This window comes from Pempheris klunzingeri, chromosome 14 (genome assembly GCF_042242105.1).
Source record: "Pempheris klunzingeri isolate RE-2024b chromosome 14, fPemKlu1.hap1, whole genome shotgun sequence".
Classification (NCBI taxonomy): domain Eukaryota; kingdom Metazoa; phylum Chordata; class Actinopteri; order Acropomatiformes; family Pempheridae; genus Pempheris; species Pempheris klunzingeri.
The window spans coordinates 21,742,263-21,758,144 of record NC_092025.1 but is presented as its reverse complement, the minus strand read 5'-3'; the positions used below and the strand labels follow the sequence as shown (position 1 = coordinate 21,758,144).

The window sequence follows — 15,882 nt, the reverse complement described above, 5'->3', positions numbered from 1 at the left end:
GAAAGGGCTTTGTGCGCATTGGCCAGTAGGGGAGAGAGCAGGGGCGACCACATGACAGCTAAGCCAATCAGTCAGCCAGAGGCGGAGCGAACCCGCAGCAACAGCGCCCCCTACATTACTGTAGTGCACCGCAGGGACCTGCGGGAAAACAATTCCGGGTGTTTTAGCACACTTGTGGCCCAGGGGGGCACAATTCAAGGTGCTGTTTGTTTGCAAGTGCTCATGCATTTTAAAAAAACAAGTGTGCATTGCAACCCAGAACCTATTCGGTCCTTAATTCAGTGTTGATAAAGATTATACAAAAATATTCAGGCTGCAGCATTTCTGACATGGCCGGATGAATCTGTTAATGAGTCCAGAGGGCAGAAATATGCTGCTGGGCACCTAGTGGACCCCCCACCCCCTCCAGCCCTCTATCCATTGTGCATGTAATGTTGCCTTCAAGCTCCAATTAAATAGTTACTACACCCAAAAATGCCTCTTAGATTTGTACATTTCTGTGTATCCCTCATCCTAAAGAGAAAAAATATTTACCTGTAGAATGAGTAGGATTCAACAACTCAGAAGGAATCAACCATTACTGAGACACTAAAAGAGTGTGGGGCATGTGTCGGACACCCTGCTGCCCTCTGCCTTCATCTTCTTATTCCATTGTGTTCAGGATGTCTCAAAGCTTTGGGAGGTGGGTGTGTAGCTCCCAATATAGCAACCAGGTGCCAGATCGTAAGCACACCTCCCCAAAGGAAGCTATGAAAATGTATAGCGATGCAAATACAGCGAGGCGAACTAGCAATGAGAGGGTTGGCACCATAACTCTAACCGTGATCAGGTGGTGTCCACCGCTGGTGTCTTTGGGGCCAACTTTGACTGTCGTGTGAACAAACCACAGTGTGCCACCCAATATATAAAACTGGCCATTATTTCGTAACGTGTGTGTGCAAAGATGATTGTAAAAGATGCATAATCAGCAGGAAAGAAATTCAGTCATAAAAGCAGGTAAAGTGACCTGCTCCTGATTTCAGGAGTTGATCTGTGGGCCTACTGTCCATTCATTATTCATCATGTATGGATGGATTGTGGAATATCTAGTCCAAAACTAGATTTTGACCTGGTGACTTGGTTAAAGTCTCTCAATCGTGTGTCCACATCACTCTATAATTTTGTTTGACAAAAAAAAATCCACACATAGAATTATTAATAATGGTCTTTCCTTCTTTACCTGCTGCTCAGTCGTCTTCTTAAACATTTGCTGTTATTCTTGTAATTAAAAATAAATGTCATGCTAATTGGTCCAAGCTTTTTAAATAATTGAAAAGAGCTCCAGAGGTATCCTTACTGAGAAGGCAGCAGCAGATGATTGTCTTACACACGGTTAATAAAACAATATGGAGTCTGTTCCAACACTCACAAGACAAATTAACAACTCATGACATGAAATATATTTTTAACAATCAATTAGAAAGCAATCAGAATATGAAGCCTCCTTCAAACATGTTCACTGTCCTACAAATGGTATTTATCCTACACTAGAATATATTACATATCTTAAATATAGCACATAACCTTTTTCTTGGACACTCCATTACATTTAAGATCATTTCAGGAGAAGAAACTGAGTTGTGAGCAGCTTTCAGAGGGATTAATCACAAAATGTGAATGAAACATTATTTAATTCTTTAATCTGATTAAGTCAGACACCTATTAAAGAAGTAACATTGAAAAATAAAGTCAGGTTTATTAACAAGTGATTGATTCCCACAATCCATCCCACAACTACATAAACACAGGAATGAAATGAGTAATAAAAAAAAAAGCATTTTATTAACATTACAGAGATAAATACAGTAGAACTACTGTAGGATTAGACAGGAGGAGGGAACACAGCAGTCAGTCAGTCAGTCAGTCAGTCTTCACTCGTCACAGCAGTGTGGACTTTTTAGAGAAGCATGTTTTCATTCCTCACTGTTAGCATAACAAAGGTACATTGAACAGCAAGGTAACCACAGATGGCTTTAAAACAACAGACAAGGTTACTTTTATACAACTGATCACATGAAATTCATGTAGAAAAAACAAAAAAATTAAACCTGCATTCACTCCTTGTTTGCAACACAAAGGTATAAACACAATCCTGACATATTATTCATTCCTTCATTAGTTTTTAAAGGCAAACTGGAAAAATTAGCATGTGATTGGATTTGTGTGTCTGCACATGGCAGATATTCATCAGCTGTTATTTACTACAGCTGAGCTGAAGTTAATTTAATACGGGAGCAGACAACTAAACTATGACTCACATAAAACCACAGATTATAAAACAAGATCCAAAGAGAAATGCCTGAGGCCAATTCCAGCTGCCATTGTTGCATCACTGAAACTATGTAGACTTAAACATAATTGTTATCGTCTCTTGTTGTAGTTGGTAGTAAAAACTACAACTACTAAGAAATGTTTGCACATTTATTTTTACTACTTGCAAAACTTTTATGGTTGGCCTGGATATTTCTATATGCTGTATCTTTTAGATACATAGCTACTAAGAAAAACAAGAAGTTTTATGTCACATAGCGACAATCAACAAGTCTCTTCCCCTGGCTGCACTAGTATTCCCAGCAGGAGCAACTTTAAGTATCTCAGTGTAAAACTCAGATAGATTTTCACATGAAAAGAAAACGAAGAATACTGTTGCTGTATTCGATCATTCTGTCTGGCTGTTCTCACTGCAGCATCAACAAAAATGTCACTTTCCTTAATTAAATTACTTAAGAAAATTAGGAAACATATCCCAAGCAGGATCCCTGCACTCCGTCTCTACTGGCTGAGACAGAGTGGGACGTCGGGGTCATGAGAAACAGCCCGTATGGATCGTCCATCACATTTTCACCCAAGTACAAAAAGGATTTGTATTGGGATCCGTCCGTCCTCCACTCATGAGCTACTGTCACACAGCCCGTGTCGCTCAGGACGACTCCTCTCTCTTCCACACTATCACCATGTTCTTGTCACTGAGGGCCACCAGGAAGTGGAGCTCGGGGTCCATTGCCACGCTGTTGATGGAGGGGCCCTCCACCCGGCCGAGGCCCTTCGTCACCGGGGTCGGCCACTCCAATACCTGCCAAAGCAGAGAACGTGTTAGCGGCTGAGTGGTGCGCAAAGCAGCAGATGGGTATTGGTACTTGATATTTTTTTAAAAGTATCATCAGAAATAACCCAGTACCAAGTAGCAACTTCTCACTCACGATACACGTGTTTAGTCCTTTTTGTACACAAATCTAGACAAAAATGACTATTTCTATGGTTTTGCTTGCAGCTAATCCCCACAAGCCTTCTTCGATATACTGCAGCGTGGGATCGGCCCGCCCGTACAGTCTGTGGCGGTGAAGACAAGCGCGGCGAATGTGACAGTCTTAGTATGCCGAGATGCCACCAAAACATTTGTATGACTACACTACACAGCAGTGGAATACGAGTAACAGGATGGAGCACGTCATCATGAACGGAGAGAAGGTACCGAATGAAGAACTCTGTTGGTATCACTTTAAGGGTACTGGTGTCATAAGGTGTCCCCAAATCACTTTCTTTAGAGATAAAGCAGAGTTATGAAGTAACAGGACATTTAGAAGAGGTGGGTACCTCGGTGGGCAGAATGGGTTTCCCAGTCTGGAGACTGTTTTTCTGCAGGTTAGTGACGTGGTATGTCCACAGTCTGCCTTTGTCATCTCCGCACACTATGTAGGCCTGACCTACAGAGCAGGGAAAGAACACACAAACACAACACAGCATCAGCCTGAGTACAGACAGAAATACAGCTTGAAGAGCACCTCTGTCCCTCTGCTGACATTTTAAAGCTAATGCTAACACACCTCTTCATCTGGTACGTAAAGAGGGGATTTAAAATTCAACTACACATATGCAGCTATTCATCCATACTTTTTCAGAGCATTTAAGCACTCGATAGATCTTAAATGCCTGGTTTTTATGTTCTACCACAGATATCTCTCAAATTTTAAAATTGATTAACCGAAATGTAAAAGTTCATAAATGTAGATTTAAAAACTTAAACTAGAGGCAATGTGCTGCACTCAGCTACTGAAAGAGTAGCTGTACAGATTACTGCTCTCCTTGGACTCACCAGGACACGTGTTGAGAGCCAGGTAGGGGATCTCAGTGTTGGCCCACTGCAGCTCAGCCAGAACCACAGCACACACCGCCCTGCTCTTCTTGTCGGGCCGCTGGGCCTTGGTCCGGCTCCAGCTCCACAAGTAAATGGACCCATGCAAGTAGTTCTTTGATGCTAGAGGACCACAATGATGCAGAAGTGTGAAAGACGAGAAAAACGTGAGGCATGTATGGGAAGACAGCAGAGCTGCTGGGGGTCTGGGCTTTTGCAGAGTTTAGAATTTCAATTTTAGGACATTAAGGCATTTGGCTGAATGTGAAGTTGCTTTACAGCTGGTCTGCAGTTACAGTGTATGTGGTTAGATACACTAATATACAGACAGACCTGTGGTTCCTTAGGAGTCATAGACTTAACTACACAGGGAATAACATGAAATGTAATTACAGCACCATCAAGTGGCCTGCTAAAGTCAGAATTAGTGAGCACATTTGTTTACTGAGGCAATTTGCATTATTGACTAATTTCCAACATGTTATTGCAATACATGATCAATGATTTCTGAGATATTTCTCTCTGGACCGAAGTGGTGGACGACTACTGATCCAGACCGAGGGGTCTCACCGTTCTAGGCATTGTAAATGAGCCTACAGCCTCACTTACCCACTATGTCATCCGTAAGGAAGCTCAGGCCATCGACGGTGTGGTAGTCATGGTCTTTGTCTTCCTTCTGATATATGGGGAACGTTATCTCCATCTCCTTACACCTACTGAGAAAAAAGAACACGATATATTACTAGCAGGTCCACACGTCTGATTTTCTACTGATTTCTGTGGACAAACAACATATAAAGATATTTTATAAAACAAAGTATGTCTATTTTCTGAAAACAGACAAACCTTTATTGAAATGTCAGAATGTAGTTGTGGTGATCTAAACTCATATTCTGACACTTTTAACTCTAGAAAACGTTTTCCTCTGGTAAAAATGCCTGCACTATAGCAAACACTTTACCTCTTCGTGGTGCTGTTGGCGCCGAGTTGTGTGTTGTAGCAGTGCAGGCCGTCTTCGCACGCAGTCAGGAGGTGTGAGCTGGGGGAGGTGGGGGGGAGGCAGATGTGCAGAGGGGTAGCGCCGATCTCCAACACCAGCAGTTGACTGGAGGGACAAATAGTGCCGAAATGATCAACAGCACATCATCATCAGACTCCAAACAGCTCGGCTTCTAGTAGAGGACTCAAAGTCTGCTGATACAGTGAATGTCTGTTATCAATAACTGTCTATAAAATGATGCACAAGAAATTTATCTTAAACGTTGATCTTGCGTTTTTCTGTTCAAAATCTTGTTTGTTGCAAGTTATAAAAGTTGACTTGCACCAGCAGAAACACTCACACAACTTTGTAGTTGTACTGACTGTCCACTCCACCGATGTCCCACATCACTATCTTGTTATCGTATGATCCCGCTGCAAGAGAAAAGTTCAACCGGTGAAACCACACACTAATCTGAATCTGATAAAAACTAGGATGAACGCCTCACGGCTGTGCGTCTCTGCCAACCAGTGAAGTTGTAGTTTACATTCATGTCTGTCCAGGTATTGGTTGTTTAAGAACTCACTGAAGAGGAAGTTTCCCTGCTGGTGGTTGAAGCGGAGGATGGACATCGACTTGCGGCTGGCTCTGAACTCCCCGTAGGCCACGTTGTTCCTGGGGTGGATCAGTTTGACCAGTCCTCTCTTCCCACCGGCTGCCAGGATGCTGCAGTGTTGAGCCGAGGCGCCGCCGCCCCTGGACATCAACACTGTGGACCAGGCCAGCGTGAAGAACTCCTGTCGTGAGAAACAAACACCTCAAGCTCATATAATGGTACAAATACTCCATTTTATCCACACATACACAGTGTTTCACCAACATTAGTCAGTTTTATCACAGTGACACAAAATCAATAATGAAAAACCACAAGATGATCTTACATCTAAACAAGAAATCTTTAACTCATGTTAGCGGTCAGCACAAAAACACAAACACACGGACAAACGTCTAGGAGACATTTCCTTGTAAGCATGAATTCTGTAAAGATTTTCTTGTCCTTCCTCTCTGGGGAAGAAAGAATGACCCTGAAGTCACAGCGTTCACAATGCAATTCACTTCAAAAATGAGTTTTTCTGTCCCTGCAAATACAGAAGTCCGGCCTTTAACACCGTTATTGTGGGTTTAAGAGAATAAATGGAGCAAACCTCGCCAGGGACTTTGTACTTCTTCATCACCAGCCCAGTTTCACAGTCAATCACACACAGAGAGTCTCCACCACAGGTAGCAACCAGACGGCTTCCTCCTCCAGTGCCTGTTAATGGAGGGAAATATATTATATAAAGGCATTTAAACTATTTACAGCCATTTTGATCAATTAAGTTTTGTTTAAAAACGTCTCTTGCATGTCTGAGGGACGTGCTTTTCTGAATCTGGTGAACAGTACCAGTGGAGTCTGGCAGCGGCTGGAAAGCACAGGCCCACAGCTGGGTGGAGAAGTCCTCCGAGCTGTCCTGTTTACTGTGGCACTGCAGGACGTGGAGAGGCTTCAGACGCACCGGCTGCAGGAGGAAGGAAACACGGACAAAGAGATTAGAGACTTAAATGACAGTAACATCAGCTGAGCTGTCAATATTGCTGTGGATATAAAGAAAAAAAGAACACCAGTTAGAGCCAATGTCATTACTCTGATAAATTTAGTTCACAGCTACACCAGCGGCTCAGTGAGGCTGCACTTTAACACAGCGATGCTTTAAGCTAAATGCAGCTACATGCAGCCTCCTATGACGATGCTAACATGCTGAACATTACCAGGTATACAGGTTTCCTTTTTTTTTGGGAAATTTAGTAAAGCTGATGGGATTCATTAGTTTTGAATTGAGTTTTGATGATGGTGCTAGATGCAACATCAGGGGGATCGAAAAATGTATCACAATTCATCATGTGGGGGCCACGAATGTGTGCACCAAATCTTATGGCGATCCATCCAATGGCCGTGGAGACATTTCACTAAAAATATGTTTTGAATTTTGGATCTTTCATTAAAAACAGATGAGGGTTTATCCTCAGGGGACCGTGGACATTCAAAGCAAGTATCATGAGAATTTTTGGATTGGATTTTGGAGTTCTTGGAAGTCAGAACACTTGCTTTTGTGGTGCTACAAGCTTTACTGGTATCAGCTATAACACAGGGTTGACTATACACAGTAACAGCTGAATGTCCGTTACCTCTGTCTTGCTCTTCAGTGTGGGCAGCATGTGAGCATGTCTCTGCAGCTCGGTGGCTTTAGAATCGTCCATCTGTTTAATCTGAGCTCCATTTTCTTTGGCTTGTCGCACTTTAGAGCATCTCCTGGGCGTCACCTGTGCCCCGGTGGGGGTGGAAGGCGGCTGACTTGTTTTGCGGGGGCTCATCCTGTTGCCGTTGGTCTGGGTTGGTGTCTGAGGTTTGAGGCGAAGGCTGGTTTTGCGGGGACTGTCTTCAACTGAGGAGGCTGGGGGATCTACTCGCAGCTTTTTGCGAGGCGTCAGGCGCATGCTGGTGTCCGTCACTGATGCAGTTTTCCTCTTGGTGGGTGTTGAGACATCCTGAAATAAGCCAATGATCTGTGTGAGCGCTAAACCAACTCCAGGACTAATTATTTACACAGCATCCTTTACTATCTCTAGACCAGATTATCCATTAATACTTCAAATGAATCAAACATGGACAGACCTAAAATCATTGTATTATTACAGTGGTGATCACAGACCTGGAAGAGCCTTTTTGTCAAGCACAGACAGCTGTTGTGTTGCTCTCTTCAAAAGACACCAAACTCCATTGGCAAAAGCAGTAATTTTACCTCACAGAAAACAGAAGTGTAGTTGCTCTGACTTTGGTGTTTTAACATCATAGTTCAGATCCATGTAGTGATGTTTTTATCAATGGAGTCTGGTGGCTTTAAAGCATTATTGTGGCTGTTTCTGGCTAAACAAGGGTCTTCCAGCTCTCTCTCTGTAGGGATCCTTTCCATTAAGTTGTCAGACACTTAAAATAACAATCTGAGCCTGTCAGTGACAACAACAAGCACTTTTAGTACTTAGACTGGCACGGTTGCCCCAAAGGATTAAAGCAGGTCATCCATTCAGATCTTACACAGTCCTCTTTAGTGTCGGTCGACTCCTTACTCTCCACTTCTTCCTTTGGGTCTGTCAGAGAGCACAGATACTCCTTAGCCAAAATCGCCACCTGGGAACCAAAAGGAGACAAGAGGCAGTTACCTAAAATGACAAAAGGCAACACAAAATAGGGTCGACGCCGTCTCGAACGGCCTGAACTTACCCTCCATTTGGTGAAGTCACTCACTGAACTGGGTCCAAATTTAACCCGCTGGCGGGCAGTGTTGACAAACTTTGTCTCCAAAGTGGACATTTTCTCCGCTGTGATGGGATCAGGGAGACTGAAGCTCTTCTCCCAAACTGCAATTATCTAAAAATAACCAAAGACAGTTTGTACACTGACAGTAACAACAGCTTATGCAATAAAATGGTGCTTTCCTGCCACGTTTACAGGAATAACACTGGAGACACTGTAGCCAAACCTGAGCCTAACTAAAGAAATAACACTGGATAACCGGCAGGAAGGACAGTCTTAATAGCTTAAAATAATGCAAAATAAAATCAGTTCCATACCCTGGTCCTGAGGCAATCACTGTACACGTAGCGCAGGTGGTTGGCAGTAGTACTGATGTCTTTGCCATTATAAATCCTCAGTTTGGGCAACAGCACCATCAGCTTATAATTATCACTCACCTGAAGAAGAAAACAACTGTTAACAATCATGTCTAAGTCCTCCTATTTTGAAAGGACTCAGGATTGGGTCAGAGATTTCGACCATTGACCGAGTGCTTTTTAAATATGAAATCGTTGTGAATGCAGGAATGTTCTATGTGTTACTCTGTTCAAGAAAATAAGAACCAAGAAACCTCGCTTGGCTTTGTCCATTTGTTACAAATGTCTATTGTTTATCTGAACCTACTCATCCTGTGCAGAACATCAGGGGCTGGAGCTCAAAGTTGGCGAAAGGCGGAGCAAACATCTGTACTGTCTAACACAGAGCCGACACAATAGACCCTTCACACTCACACCTCCAGGCAAATCAGAGTGTCCCACTCACATAATCTGCATGTGTTTGGACGGTGGGAGGAAGAAACCCACACAGACATGGGCAGAATATGCAAACTCCACACACACTCTGAAGGCCAAGCCAGCAGGAGGAATCACACAGGAACGTCTTACTGTGAGGCGGCACTGAGACCGACTGCGTCTCAGAACTGATTTGTAGTGAATGAGCTTGCACAATGGTATGATCCTTTAAGATAGAACAAAGATGACAAGACCAGTGCGAACGTGTCCTTTACATTTCTGCTCCAGAACGACACAATTATCTAAAAGAACCCCCCTCAAACTGAAAGACAATAAAGCCATTAGGGATGTTCTCACTGTGATGTAAAGATTGTCCTCCATCTTGAGCTCTTCCAGGCTGCTCAGGGACTCCAGGGTGGTAACATCCTCCATCTGGTTGTCGCTGAGGTCCAGGTACTGAAGCGCAGGCAGCTCCAGGTTCTTGGGCAACTCCTGCAGTCTGTTTCCAGACAGATCCCACCGCTCCAGGGACTGGAGGCGGGACAGCAGCCGGACTGGCAGGTCCTGGACCATCAGTCCCAGCTTAGGTAGACTGAACAGCAGATAGCTTCAGTCAGTGTTTCCACAAGGCAGGAAATAAAACTAAGTGTGTAGATATTTAATGACACATGCAACAACGCATTATTAACTTTAAGACTGGAGATAATGCTGAGGTTCCTTAATCACGCACACAAAAATGTACGAATATGTCCGTGCATTAGTGTTTCAGTATATAGTAATCAGTATATCTGATTAGTGGATGAATAAGGATTTCTAGGTAGTTAAGTCCTGAAAATGTAATCAGGCGCTTCTTGCTGCACATGAGGGTCATCAAACTCTGTAGAGTGCAACTTTAACTAAAACATGTCGTGAGCTGTCGCCAACAAAACACAGACAACGTAAGGAGAGTAAAACCATACTTACTTCAGGGTCTTGAGTTGCTCCAGTTTGTTGGTTTTTGGAGAGCCTCTCTCCAATAACATCTTCTCAGTTATTTTCTCCATTGATTATCTGTAGAAAGAACCACGATTCAGAAATTAGGATACCAGGAAAACAGCTGCAGAGCAGAGATGGTGGAGTATTAAAGAGTTAACAGTCTCAGTGCCCCCCTCCTCCTGAAGAAACATTTAAGTCTGCTGTTATTCTACTCACACCCAGAATCACTGATGGGTGCTCTGATGTTTCTGTAACCCCAGGATGGAGCGACCACACCCTGAGTACTCGTCTGTCTCTACAACAAGCTTTATTTTGTTTTAATTTCACTCTGGATGTTACTGCAGGGGATCCTACAACAGTCGATCTCTTTGTTTCGGTGTGTTCGATGTTTGAATTCACACCACCACCACCACCACATGGAGAGAGGCCTTGACTTTTGCATTTTTGTTTTCAGACACTCAGTCGCACCATGTGGTGTTAAAGTGCTCCACTCAGGGCCCCCACCCCCACCCTGCTGAAATCAGCCTGCTGAGTATGTGGGTTATTGTGACAATAGTAATTAAATAATAACAGTTTGTAAACCTATCTGTCGCTTTATGATTCACATCCCCAGCTAGGAGTCACTAGACTATGAGGTTTAACTAATCAACCCTGTAAAATGCAGCCATTGTTAATCAGTAGCTCAAAATGCCTCAAAACTTTCCTTTAAAGTCTCCAAAACACAAACAATGGTTACAACACGAGACTATACAGTTGCAGTGTGACTGTTTTTATTTGTACAAATGTGTTTCTCCCACTTCTTTGTTCACATGTTCAGACTTTTAAGTTTCCTGCAACAGAAACACACGTTCAGGTTGAGTTCATATCAGAAAGTTACCACAGAGAAGACAACAAAACAACAGGTTTTACCCCACATCTGTGCCTCTGACTTCTACTTTAAACCATCTGTTTTTAAGTCACACCGTGATCCATTTGCTGGGGGAAACGATATTAGCTCGACAATGTTTTTACTCAGCTACAGCAGAGGTGAACTAACCAGGCTGGAGGCACCGACTGCCACTTCCAACTGTTTTTAAGCTAATAAGTTAACATTACAGATAATAAAACCACGCATTATTCAGTTTTAGTGCTATTTCCAATCGTTTAGCTTCTATACATGAACATCGGGACGGTGAATGTGTTGATATTCGTGGATAAAACTACTTACCGACACCTGAACAGCTGCAGTGAACTCACCACCTGCACAACCCGAGCTTTCGCGGGGAAACTCTGCGTACTTCCGGTGGGCGTGGCTTATAGGCTTTAAACCGGAAGCGGTTTCCTTTCTGCCCTGAGCTGAGTCCGCCAGGCAGAGTGTGAAAGATAAACTTTATTAATGCCACAGCAGCTCAATAGTAGGACACATGTACAGAAAAATATAAAATATAGAAGTATACTGTGGGGAATATATTTGTGAAAATATAATGTTACTATTCCAACAGTGAAGAATATAGTAGAATAGTATAATATAGAGTTACTATTTCCAAGTGCCTTATGATGTGTGGAGATCATATTGTTATTATTCATAGTGCCCTATTTTGTACTTTATTCACTGCTTTTTATTTACAGGGACAGACACATATTGCTTAAATGTATTGCGATAGAGTTGGCCAGCTTCATAATGTTAAAGACAGGACACAAGCACTGACCCCAGGTTCTGAAGGGTTAGACACATGAGAGCATGAGAGAAGTCTGGCAAGAGGGCACACAGCTTCCATGCACCACACTAACAACTCCATGTAAGGGAGCTCCAAGGACAAGAGATGCTCTCTCTGAATGCCACTATCGTAGAAGTTAGACAAGACAGACACAATAGGGACAGGCTGCACTGAAAGATGATCATGCATGAGACTAGAGTAGGGAGGGTATTTTTTCCAGGTTCGGCTTAACTGGGTTGGAGGTCGTGATGCCAAGAGGCTGGGACCAGCCTGTGCACCAACAAGGGAGGGCTGAGTCTAAACCATGGTCTCCCCCACCTAGTCAAAACAAATCACAATTCTATCCACAATATCTGAATGTACAAATTGATGCCTCACACAGAGCCCGGGGCTCACTCTGCTATCTGTTGGTGACAGACTAACAGCTTGCTGACTGTGGTTTTCCAAGAACAGACAGAGTCCATGGCCATGCTTATGTTTTATTCTTACAAATATTAAAACACCTTAAATGAGAGAAGTTGCCTGTTTTCTTTCGGAAAAAACGAACACGACAATACTAACTTCTAAAACCTGCACAAACATTATACAGTAAGTGCAGAAGCCCTTAACTTCCGATAGATGGCGATGTTTTTCTGTTTTAACAGGTTTGTCACCAACAATACCAGAAGAAGAAGCAGCAGCAGAAGAAGCAGAAGAAGAAGAAGAGAGAGGTGGAGGTTGAGGTGCAGTATGATGGCTCCTGACAGCAGGACAAGCGTCCCCTCGTGCGCTTGTAAAGGTATCAGGCGGTGTCTCACGTGTGAACAGGTGAAGGGAACAACACAGTCAGGAGCTGATGCACCAAAGGTAAAGATGTGTGACCGGAAAGTGGATTTAATGTTGTTTTTATCAGCAGGAAACAGAAGCAGCTGCTGCTAGCTACGGAGGCCTTCACGGGACATTTGAGTAAATCACCTGTCAAAAAGTTAGAACTGAACAAACGTGTACTTTCTCAGTTTTTAGTGATAATAATAACAACTTCGTTACAGTTGTGCCTTTTGTTATTACGACATAGTAAATACAATAATTCATTAAATACCAGCTTGTCTCGTTATAACGTCAGACAGCCAGTTAGTTACGTAGTTTTTCTTTAGTTTGTGTTTTTTTATTATCATTATTTCTGTGTCATACCACTTCTGGCTCATCCCACGTGCTATTATAAAATATACATCTTCTGGTAATACATGTACTTTTAAATAACATTTGAAATGACACGTTTCTCCAAGTAACTGGCTAATCTAAATGTTGTGTATGTAAACAACCAGATCTATCTAGTTTGCATCATCCATATGTACAAAAACAATATCTGTTTTAATCTTACTAAACAAAATATTGCTCAGTTTCCAGTAAAAAGGACCATTAAAAAACAAAATGAAATTTATTTTCTATGTCTTTAAGACACCACGTTGAACAAATCCACTTTCCTTCCTCCAGACTGACACATAAAGACACGCAACGATCTTTGCTTTTTAGATAAACTATATACAGCAGAATTCTCACCACCATATTCATAACTAATGTGTTTTGCTTCAGTCCATAAATCATCAGCTCACTGCTCTTTAATCTGAGCGAACAGATGAGTGTTGAGCTTCTTGTTGCCGTCGAATGCCTCAACAAATCCAGAGTTATGGATCAAAATGCACACGTCCTTTAACCAACAGCCAACACTAGTGTACATGTGTGTGCTCACAGCTGGAGCGATCCACATGGGGATGATCATGTGTTTCTTTTTTTAGGTTTTTTTTAACACTCCTCTCTGCTCAACTGGATTGGAAGTTACTCATTTCAGGCACCTTACAGGCATTAATTTCAAATTGTGGCTCGTCATCAAAAATGACAATGCCAAGAATGTCTTGTGTTAATTGTAATTTGGCTTCTGTCTGTTAAGATTGTGCATCATTTCCTCTACGATCCTGAGACGAGGCTTGCCGTTCCCCAAGATGCAGAGGCTGCGTCCTTCCCCTTTCCCGGAGTCTTCCTGTGGGAGAACTTCATATCAGAAGAGGAGGAGAAACAGCTGATAAGCACGATGGACCAGGATGTGTGGAACGAGTCCCAATCTGGGCGAAGGAAACAGGTTTTGAATGTCATGAGCGCACACACACAGCATGAGCGTGGCCAAATTATGCTGCAGTTGACTTCATATTTAGTTTTCCAAGGTCATGCTTTGTTTTACGTTGTGTCACATAGTTGAATTAATTTTATGAGCGACATTATCTGCACTCTACTATAATTTACCTCCTCTGATCTTCAGACATGTTAAACTGTGGCTGTCAGTGTCACCATCTGTTATTTCCCTCCAGATTTTCTACATTTTTGGCAAGTTGTGTAGGAAAAGCAGGAAAGCAGTCATGGGTCTCTGAAGGGACTTCATCTAAATGTCTTAATGCTTTGGGGGATTAATGTGAAATGATTAGATTAGATTTTTATTAAAAATTAAACAAACATGTTTTTTCTCATGTTGTTGCAGGACTTTGGCCCAAAAGTTAATTTCAAGAAAAGGAAAGTGCGTGTAGCTGGCTTTAGTGGACTGCCGGCTTTGAGCCAAAATCTAGTTCTCCGAATGAAGCAAGAGCCAAGTCTGGCAGGCTTTCAGCCGGTGGAGCAGTGCAACCTGGACTACCATCCTCAGCGAGGCTCCGCCATCGATCCTCACCTGGACGACTCCTGGCTGTGGGGAGAACGGCTGGTCACCATCAACATGTTATCAGACACTACGCTCACCATGTCCCTTGAACAGGGTGTGCCAGAGCTGGGACTAGCAGAGGAAGTCCACATAGCTGTGCGTCTCCCTCGCCGATCTTTAGTCGTGTTACATGGCGAGGCGCGGCACAGATGGAAACACTCCATTCAAAGGGAGGACGTTCACGAGCGTAGAGTTTGCAGCACCTACAGAGAGCTGTCTGCAGAGTTCCTGCCGGGGGGGCAGCAGGCAGAGCAGGGAGCTCAGCTGTTGAACATTGCTTTGAGCTTCAGAGGAACTCCACTATAAGCTGATCTGACGGCCTTAACTTGTGATTCACAACTTTGAGTGAGCTTTCTAGCAGTTGTGCCATCAGAATAATTTTGAAAGATTGGATAATTGCTTCTCGCCCAGTGACAGCTGGGTTCGGCTCCAGCCCCCCAGTAACCCTTCAGGATAATTGGTATAGATGATGGATGGATGGATAATTGCCTGAAAATTTCACATATTGTAACTTAAATTGCGATGCTTTGCTGACTGCCTTGTTGTCATTTTCAAATCCTAAGCATTGAGGTTTTAATGACTTGTTTTGTGCAAGAGGCCCTGTGTCCTCACAAAAATAAAAAATGAGGTGACCTGATAAATCAAAATTCAAAAACAAATTTCTATCACATATAAGGTAAAAAAAAATTTAGATATTAACGGTTGATAGCCATTAACAGCTGTCTTTAGACTTAAATATTTTTTTTATCTCTGTCTTAATAAAAACAGATTGCCTTACACATATTGTCTGGCCTTGCTTTTATACCGAATGTGTATTTGTTTATACTGTGGGGTGTGACAGACAGAGAATCCATGCTTCTGCTGTAATGTGAAGACACACAGAGCCCTGCTGGCTCCAGCTGATCCAAGGTGGAGCTGCTCAGGATCATAGTGATTAAAGTGTTTATTGATCTGAAGGTTTTCATCCCCCTGCTGTGCTTCTGCGTCTCACATGCTGTCACACACACCTTTTAAAGGATCATATTGGTGTATTTGTTCTATGAATTAGCTCATTTACTACAAGTGACTGCTTTTCAGTTCATGTCAGGGTGTTTTAGATCTATCAGTGACTTTCCCTTCCTCCCAGGCTGCCATTACTTTTCATATATTTCACTTCTGCGTTTTATATTCACACCTACAGGCAGTTTATAGTCGCCAATTTACCAAGTGGTAA

The 15,882-nt window shown here is 42.8% G+C and overlaps 2 protein-coding genes across 2 annotated transcripts; one reads left to right on the top strand and one right to left on the bottom strand.

Moving 5' to 3' along the window:
• Nucleotides 1–1,799: 1,799 nt before the first annotated feature.
• lrwd1 (leucine-rich repeats and WD repeat domain containing 1) lies at nucleotides 1,800–11,499 on the bottom strand. Its single transcript, XM_070843770.1, has 16 exons — nucleotides 11,455–11,499; nucleotides 10,236–10,322; nucleotides 9,630–9,864; nucleotides 8,820–8,939; nucleotides 8,470–8,616; nucleotides 8,284–8,376; nucleotides 7,377–7,736; nucleotides 6,595–6,709; nucleotides 6,356–6,462; nucleotides 5,737–5,947; nucleotides 5,512–5,584; nucleotides 5,133–5,276; nucleotides 4,781–4,884; nucleotides 4,133–4,294; nucleotides 3,634–3,743; nucleotides 1,800–3,112 (listed from the first exon to the last, which is right to left on the bottom strand). The coding sequence occupies exons 2-16, from the start codon at nucleotides 10,313–10,315 to the stop codon at nucleotides 2,960–2,962; spliced, it is 2,214 nt and encodes a 737-aa protein (XP_070699871.1). The 5' UTR covers nucleotides 10,316–10,322; nucleotides 11,455–11,499; the 3' UTR covers nucleotides 1,800–2,959.
• Nucleotides 11,500–12,662: 1,163 nt separating this feature from the next.
• alkbh4 (alkB homolog 4, lysine demthylase) lies at nucleotides 12,663–15,437 on the top strand. The gene is made up of 3 exons (XM_070843661.1): nucleotides 12,663–12,790; nucleotides 13,872–14,060; nucleotides 14,454–15,437. The coding sequence occupies exons 1-3, from the start codon at nucleotides 12,674–12,676 to the stop codon at nucleotides 14,973–14,975; spliced, it is 828 nt and encodes a 275-aa protein (XP_070699762.1). The 5' UTR covers nucleotides 12,663–12,673; the 3' UTR covers nucleotides 14,976–15,437.
• The last annotated feature ends 445 nt before the right edge of the window (nucleotides 15,438–15,882 follow it).